The sequence below is a fragment of the Rhinichthys klamathensis genome, unplaced genomic scaffold (genome assembly GCF_029890125.1).
Source record: "Rhinichthys klamathensis goyatoka isolate OS25496 unplaced genomic scaffold, OSU_Roscu_1.1 h1tg000274l_1, whole genome shotgun sequence".
NCBI classification, from domain to species: domain Eukaryota; kingdom Metazoa; phylum Chordata; class Actinopteri; order Cypriniformes; family Leuciscidae; genus Rhinichthys; species Rhinichthys klamathensis.
Window position 1 is genome coordinate 638,987 of NW_026606793.1, and position 8,603 is coordinate 647,589.

At 38.5% G+C, this 8,603-nt stretch overlaps 1 protein-coding gene across 1 annotated transcript; it reads left to right on the plus strand.

Moving 5' to 3' along the window:
- Window positions 1–2,918: 2,918 nt before the first annotated feature.
- Window positions 2,919–7,969, plus strand: LOC130102541 (GTPase IMAP family member 8-like). The gene is made up of 3 exons (XM_056268493.1): window positions 2,919–3,465; window positions 6,306–7,086; window positions 7,408–7,969. Exons 1-3 carry the CDS (start codon window positions 2,919–2,921, stop codon window positions 7,967–7,969), a joined length of 1,890 nt encoding a protein of 629 aa, XP_056124468.1.
- The last annotated feature ends 634 nt before the right edge of the window (window positions 7,970–8,603 follow it).

Consider the following 8,603-nt stretch of genomic DNA (forward strand, 5'->3'; position numbering starts at 1 on the left):
GTTGAGATGTTTGACGAAAGGCTGAATGCACAGACCAATCATAACACCAGCTTTTATTAGCTGAAAGAAAAGGTGCGTTACACTCACAATGAAACTTCAGTCTGTTGCGAAAAGCAGAGGCTGACAATCACAAGAGCAAAAATGTGCAGAGATATGTGTGTGCTATCAGGGTGCCAATTACTGGAAGTTTAATATATCTTCATGACTATGTATCTTCATATTTAATTGTAAAATATGAATATACATTTCCATAGCTCTGATTGATTTTAATGTGTAATTTTGGATACTCATGCATGGGCCAAGTACAGGCATAGACGGAGCAATAACATAACGCACGTTTTTGAAATGAATATGTGCAAAAAAGGTTGAAAGTTTGCTCCTCTGTTAATGTTTGTTACGTTCCTGTATTTGGTGTTTGTTCTCTTGTATTTCTCCTCCCGCTCTCTCTCGGTTACTTTCGCTTTTGCAGGTACCCGTGATTGGCTAAGTGACCTGTCAATCATTGTTAGCGCTGACGTCACCTCTTCTCGCTGTCGCCAATGGGAACAGAGAGTGCACGCCAGACGTTTCCACAGAAGCTCTCGGCTCGCTGAGACTCAGACGCAGCTTGCTGTCATGACTTTGTATACCCTGTTAAGGCTGTGGTTCTCGTTCACTCTGTGTGATGCTGAGTTTATGTATGAGTGAACTCTTCCTGTGTTTAATTCTCTGATTTTATGTAACTTGCTCCGCTGAAGGTTACTAGTGCGGAGAGAGAGATAGACAGGTAGCATGTCACGTGACATACACTGCAACACGCAGGGGTTTTCGCTTTTGTCTAAACACATTAGGTTAGGGGCGAGTGCCACTCCCTGTATTTCTGTTTTCTGTTAGTTAGTGGAGATTAGGTAGGGCGTCTTGGACGCTGAAGATTATTGTTTTCTTCTTTATTTTCTTAGTTAGGAGTAGAGGTTATTTAACAGCTAGACTTCGTTTGGTTTTGTTATTTTCTTTTCTTTGGCGCCGTCCACGTCTATCTTTTTCTCTTTTCATTAACTTAATCTATTTTACAGAAATTCTGTATCTCACGTCTATTTATATTAATCTATATTCGTATCAATTCACTTCACTTTTGCCACTTACCTTGTTTAGCCTACTGAATAAAGGTTTTGGCTTTTTGCACAGTCCTAAGCTTGATTGTTGGGTCTTTTGTACAAACCATGGCTTATATGTTCCTCTATAATGCCACATTTAAAATGTTGGACTCCCGAACCCCTAGACTAATTCGGGGGTCGTAACAATGTTGTTAAACAGAACGTATGAAGCAAACTTTCTGCTTAAAAACTAGGCTACAATGTTAACAACAACACTGAAATAAGAGTGTGTATCTGTGTGTCATACTGGCACATTTGGCTTCCTTTTAAAACTCATCTAGAGCATCAAAATATGGTTTCAGAAAAAAACGACTGTAGATGAGAGATTGTGTGAAAAGACCTTATATGGACATGATTTGAAGATGTAATATGCTAATTACCAAACGGTGTTCATCCACTTTCTCATCTATATCAGAAGAGAACAAGTTTAGGCTTAGATCTTGTGAATCTGGCAGAGTTTACACTCAAACGAATATTTCTATACAATTAATTGTAAATTAGTCCTCTTGCATGTTTACAAAAGAAAACAGCTCTCTGATCATTCTGATCATGTGATTTCACTAACCACAGTGTCTATATAAAGACCAGCCGAGAAAGTTCACTCGTCTTTTGGGCTTCAGACAATTGACATATTTCCATGCGGAGAAAGACAGCAGCTCTCAGGTTTGCCTTTATTGCTTAATATGATTCATTAATCAGTTTGTTTTTAATTCTTTTTTTTTTTTCAGAATCAGAGTGACTTTCCATGGTATGTGAGATTAAATTGGTCTCAAAAGTAACAAATGCATGCTCAAAAATCCATCAACTTACATTCTGCAACTCTGATTAAAGGCTTTTTTAAATTATGTCTGTAAAACTCAAAATTAAATCAATGTGACAGTTTGTACAAATAGCGTTTTTTGAATACAAATGTTCTCTTTTATATTTATGAATCATAATTTGTGCATGCAACAAGATGTCATCACATTTATAAAACATGTCACAAGCTGTTTGATGAAACTAAGCCTAATCTGGTTTATTAACCTACACTGCCGTTCACAAGTTTGGGGTCGCTAAGATTTTTAATGTTTTTAAAAGTCTCTTCTGTTCACCAAAGCTGTGTTTATTTGAGTAAAAATACAGTAAAAATTGTGAAATATTTTTTCCAGTGTAAATCAGCTGTTTTCTGTGTGAATATATCGTAAAGTGTAATTTATTCCTGTGATCAAAGCTGAATTTTCAGCATCACTCCAGTCTTCAGTGTCACATGATTCTTCAGTAATCATTATAATATGATCATTGATGATCAAGAAATATTTATGATTATTATCAGTGTTTAAAACAGTTCAGATTTCTGTGGAAACTGTCATATGTTTTATTTTTCAGGATTCTTTGATGAATAGAAAGTTCAAAAGAACAACATTTATTTGAAATATAATCTTTTGTACCATTATAAATGTCTTTACTGTCACTTTTAATCAATTTAATGTCCTTGATGAATAAAAGTATTAATTTCTTTAACTTCTTTAAAAAAAAAAAACGTACTGACCCCAAACTTGTGAACGGTAGTGTATAAGTGATGCTTCTTTAACTTTGACAAAAACTAACATTTATTTCAAGGTGCTGCTAGAATGTAAAACCATAATTTAAACTGTGTGCTGCAAATTGTGATTAGAACTGTAAAGGAAAATATGAAAATGTAAAGGTGTCCAATGAAAAAGAGAAGATAAGAGATTAGAGAGAAAACAAATCTTATAAAACAATTGTCCTGTCTCTCACTGTTTAATTTTAGGTCACACATCGATAATGGAACAACATTTAAACTTGATTTTATTGGGGACAGGACGAGCTGGGAAGAGTGCGTCAGGAAACACAATACTGGGACGACAAGTTTTTGAGTCAAATGAAAGCTCCTTTTCAGTCACACAACATGTTGCGGTTGAATCTGGGTCCGTCTTTGGTTTTCCAGTCACTGTTTATGACACACCAGGATCATTTGGGACTTTTACCCAGAATCAGAGCATTTTCCAGAGATGTGAATCAGGTCGCTGTGTGTTTCTGCTGGTCATCAAAGCTGACAGATTCACTGAAGAAGAGAGAAGAACTGTGGAGAAGATTGAGAGGTTTTTGGGACAAAACCGCTTGAATAACACCTGGATTCTCTTCACCAGAGGAGACGAACTGGAGGAAAGAAACACGACAATAAAGGAATTTCTTGAAAGAAATAATGCATTGAAGACACTTGAGAAGTACAATCAGAGATATCATGTGTTGAACAACAAGATAAGAGGACCAAGCAAACAAACTAGATTACTACTTGCAAAAATTATCCAGACTTCATTTGGGGTAAATGGTGGGTCTTCTTAAAAATCATATATTCAAATATTTATTATTATTTTTTTTATTATAAAAGCAGTTTTGATAGTTCTGGTCCTTGATTAAAATTGTGCTTTCATGATACTACTTTATATCAGGGAAAATTATTTTTGAGAGATATCAACATTGAGTTACAATCAACGCAAATGATCAAATTCGCTGTACAAACAAACCCTAGCTCAAAATCAATACAACACAAGCCGCGTGCGTTTCCATTACATATTTGCGCAAAAGGTTTGCGATATTTTCTAAATGACGCTAAAAACTATTGCGCAATGACACCGTTACTATTAACCGATGATAATGTCATTCCAAAAATCATGGCAAAATATGCTGGTAGGTTTATTATTATCCCAGCCACCGCACTAGTCACTAGTATTATTAATGGAAGGAGACATAGGCGTGTAGCCAAGCTTTACTGGCAAGGAAAGACTCTTATACTGGGAGTGGCTCATATGAGCTGTTTCTGTGTTTCTCCCTCATTTCTGCTTCAAGCTCTTGATAAATTGTGGCATTTCTTTGTGGTTTAGAATCCAGTATTCCTGTAATTATTTGATCTTTTATGAGTTTAATTAAGGACTCTGTCTCGTATTCTGTCCAAACATACAGCGTGATCTACGTCATGTGACTGTAAATGCACAAAAACTGATTCCATTGCAGTTTTGCGAAATATTCCTTTTTGAAATTGCTTTAAACACCACCTTATACGAGTGTGAAAACTTTTTTGCAATATATAGTTGTTTTTGTGAAATTGATGTGTTTCCATTGGGCGTATTTTCAATTCGCAATTTGCACAATTTGAAGGGTAAAGGAAACACGGCTATAGATTGTTTATCAAAATGGAAGACATTCTAATATAATTTTTAGATAACATTCAGCTGATTTTTAAAATATTGTATCAAAGCACAGCAAAATCCCCAGTGTGAACACTGCTCAGTGTTTATATGAGTCGCAGAGGTGGAAAGTCCAGGGGTCAGAAAGTAAAAGTCCTGCCATATTTTTATTCCACCCACAGCAAAAACTCCAGTGTTAAATGAACTTTCCTGGGAGTTTATTTGATCCAGACTCAAGAGTGTTAAGGTTAATGAGATAATGAAGTGAATAATTGAGTGATGATTGGCCATTATTGAAGACACCTGGGGCCCTATTTTAACAATCTGAAACGCAAGTGTCAAGCGCAAAGCGCAAGTAACTTTGTGGGCGGATCCCGGGCGCTGTTGCTATTTAACCGGCGGGATAAATTACTCTTGCGCTCGACGCAAATCTAAAAGGGGTTGGTCTGAAGTAGCTTCATTATTCATAGGTGTGGTTTGGGCGTAACGTGAAATAAACCAATCAGAGCGTCATATCACATTCCCTTTAAGAGCATGATGAACGAGGTGCGCTTGATCCATGGCGCAATACTATTATAACTGCGCATTTACCAGGCGCGCTTCAGAATCGGTTCACAGCGAGGAGATCGATGTTCTCGTCAGGGCCGTAAAAGAAAGAGAAGTGACATTGGGGATGGGACGAACCCACCCAAATTAGCTTCGGTTAAACATGCATATAATAATTTGGGTAAATGTGTAAGCTTTATGCCTATTTTTCCCCATCGTCATGGACACAACAATGATTTCGCTCGTATTTTAATCTTTTTCCTTATAATAATGTATCATTTGCAAAAAGGAAAATGCATCTGTATAGATGAGAGAATCCTCTACAGTGTATGCGCGTTGTTCACACTCTGTATTATGGCCAAGCACGCGCGCTTATAGCATCTGAATGTACGCGCAACGCGCCACTGACTTTAGACTAGGTTTTTTCTGGTCAGTGGCGCAATTGTTTTCTGGAACTGCAAAATTGCACCAGGGAATGTTTGCGCCGAAACACGCCTCCTTTTTTGCGCTGAACCGCCCAGGGAGCGCAAGTTCAGTCCCTAGTTTGCCAGCGTGCGTCTGTGCAGGGAAAAGTCTGCTTTACGCGGGTGCAAAATACGAATGATTCATGCGTCGGTGTACAAAGTCAATTGTGCTGGGTGCAAGATAGGGCCCCTGATGTTAAAGTGATACTCCACTTTTTTTGGAAATAGGCTCATTTTACAACTCCCCCAGAGTTTTACCATTTTTGAATCCATTCAGCCGATCTCCGGTTCTGGCGGTACCACTTTTAGCATAGCTTAGCATACATCATTGAAGTAGACAAGACCATTAGGATTTCTCAAAAAAAATGAACAAAGAGTTTCGATATTTTTCCTATTTAAAACTTGACTTCTGTAGTTACATTGTGCACTACAACAGAATGAAAATGTAAAGTTGTGATTTTCTAGGCTGATATGGCTAGGAACTATACTCTCATTCCTGCGTAATAATCAAGAAACTTTACTGCTGTACCATGAGAGCAGTAGGCGTAATGATATGACGCAGCGCCTGAAAATAGGCTCCATTCCAATAGGCTCGCCAGAACCGGAGATCGGCTGAATGGATTCAAAAACGGTAAAACTCTGGGGGAGTTGTAAAATGAGCCTATTTCCAAAAAAAGTGGAGTATCCCTTTAACAAGCAGAATCACTGAAGGAGGAAAATCACACATTTTAAGTCACCATTATGGAGATCTTTATCATTATGGAGGCTCTTGACCCTTAACGGTTTAACTTTAGATTTTGTTTGGCTGCTGTAACTGAGTTGTGACAGCCAGATGAACAAAGAGAAAACATGATGATGATGATGATGTTTCAGTAAGGCTAACATTGAGGCATAAATGCACAGGAAAATGTAGGTCTCTTGTCCTGTAAGTGAACTCCATCTAAATAACTAATGTCTGTTTTGTCTTTAATCAGAAGGAGGGAGGCTGCCCAGACGGATCACAACGGTCACAACATTAACTCTTGGTTATGATTTCACAAGCCATTTGTCCAGACGGATTGTTCTTCTGGGTAAAACTGGTGCTGGGAAGAGTGCAGCTGGAAACACAATACTTGGAAAGAAAGAGTTCAGATCTGAGCAGAGTTCGAGTTCAGCAACCAGTAAATGTTCAGTTGCTCACGCCACTGTTTCAGGCAGATCTGTGTCTGTAGTTGATACTCCTGGATTCTTTGACACAGACCTGAGCCCTGATGAGTTAATAACAGAGATAGCGAGAAGTGTTTATATATCCAGTCCTGGACCGCACGCTTTTATCATTGTTCTCAGAGTTATTGACAGATTCACAGAGCAGGAACAGCAGATTCCTCAGCAGATTGAGATGAGGTTTGGTGAAGAAGTGTTAAAGTACTCCATCATTCTCTTCACTCATGGAGATCTGCTAGAAGGAAAGTCTGTAGAGGAACTCATTCAGGAGAACTGTAGATTAAGAGATCTAGTTGATCAGTGTGGAGGCAGATTTCACGTCTTCAACAATAGAGATGTGAATAACAGAGATCAGGTGAATGATCTACTGAAGAAGATTGACACAATGATAGAGCAGAATGGAGGAGGACACTACAGTAATCAGATGTATGAAGATGCCGAGAGACTCAGACGAGAGGAAGAGAGGAGACGGAGAGAGGAAGAGGGGAGACGAAGAGAGGAAAAGAGGAGACAGAGAGAAGAAGAGTGGAGACGAAGAGAGGAAGAGATGAGGCAGAGAGAGGAGACAGAGAGGAGACAGAGAGAGGAAGTGTGGAGATGGAAAGAGGAAGAGGAGAAACGAAGAGAGGAAGAGAGGAGACAGAGAGAAGAAGAGTGGAGACGAAGAGAGGAAGAGAGGAGACAGAAAGAAGAAGAGTGGAGAAGAAGAGAGGAAGAGATGAGACAGAGAGAGGAAAAAGAGAGGAGACAGAGAGAGGAAGAGTGGGGACGAAGAGAGGAAGAGATGAGACAGAGAGAGGAAAAAGAGAGGAGACTGAGAGAGGAAGTGTGGGGACGAAGAGAGGAAGAGGAGAAACAAAGAGAGGAAGAGAGGAGACAGAGAGAAGAAGAGTGGAGACGAAGAGAGGAAGAGAAGAGACAGAGAGAGGAAAAAGAGAGGAGACAGAGAGAGGAAGTGTGGAGATGGAAAGAGGAAGAGGAGAAACGAAGAGAGGAAGAGAGGAGACAGAGAGAGTGGAGACGGAGAGATGAAGAACAGTTACAACAACAAGTGGAAATTGAAAGAATAAGAAGCCAAATGCAGAATATAGAAACAGAGTATGCTGAAATTGAAAGACGTAAAGCAGTGAGACAGAGTGAGGAAGAATGGATAAAAATACATGAGATTGAGGTAATTGCAAAGGAGAAAGCCATAACATTACACAAAGCACAAAGTGACCTTGGATTTGAACAGTTTGATAGAAAGTATAATTCTAGGTTCCGTTTATCAGCTTTTGCAAGTGGCAAATTAACTGGTTTTGGAGCAGTCATTGGTGGTGTTATTGGTTCAGCTGTTGGAGCCATTGCTGGGCCTACAGGTGTAGCTGTTGGTGGAGTTATTGGTTCAGCTGTTGGTGGGACTGTTGGTAAAGCATTTCATAGACTTTTTAACTAATGTGTGTCCAACTGGTCTAAGAGTCGTGAAATCGCATTGCAACAAAAATCCTCCACCCCTGGTCCATCCTTCAGTTGGTAAAGGGCCCAGAGCAATAAGTTATACTCCATTACACACCACTTTGTGTGTTATTAGGATGACCATTTTTTTTATATTTTTAGGCTGGTCTGCTTCAGCAGTCTAACAGCACTCGTCAATGTCAAAATGATCAAATTAAAGTAGCCATGCTTTACTGCTCACAGAAGACGAGCATGAATTCCAGCCGATGCTTTAGTTTTAACAGTCGAAGAGTGCGTTGTAAGACATAAGTATAGTAAACATTTTACATTTGACAACTGTTTTATGATAGAAATGGTAAACGACCAACAGTAATGTCCAGTAATGCAAAGTACTCAGATTTTCTTTTCAACCAAATATGTAATTTACATGATTCATGCAATTCTGACTGTGACGAGACAAGAAACGTTTTGTGTTTTTGACATATTATACAAACAAATATGAGTGAATGTGTGCATTAAAATAAAATATTATTTGCAAATAGTTTACATTGATTAGATACTGAACTATAATTAGAACATTTGATCATAATTTGTGCTTGTTCTTTATTCCCTTAAATACATTTTAATCCTTTCAA

Coding starts and splice junctions, on each gene's coding strand:
- LOC130102541 (XM_056268493.1), top strand. CDS start 2,919: ATGGAACAACATTTAAACTTGATTTTATTGGGGACAGGACGAGCTGGG. Junction 3,466..6,305: donor GACTTCATTTGGGGTAAATG/GTGGGTCTTCTT, acceptor GTCTTTAATCAG/AAGGAGGGAGGCTGCCCAGA. Junction 7,087..7,407: donor CGAAGAGAGGAAGAGATGAG/GCAGAGAGAGGA, acceptor AGAGGAAGAGAG/GAGACAGAGAGAAGAAGAGT.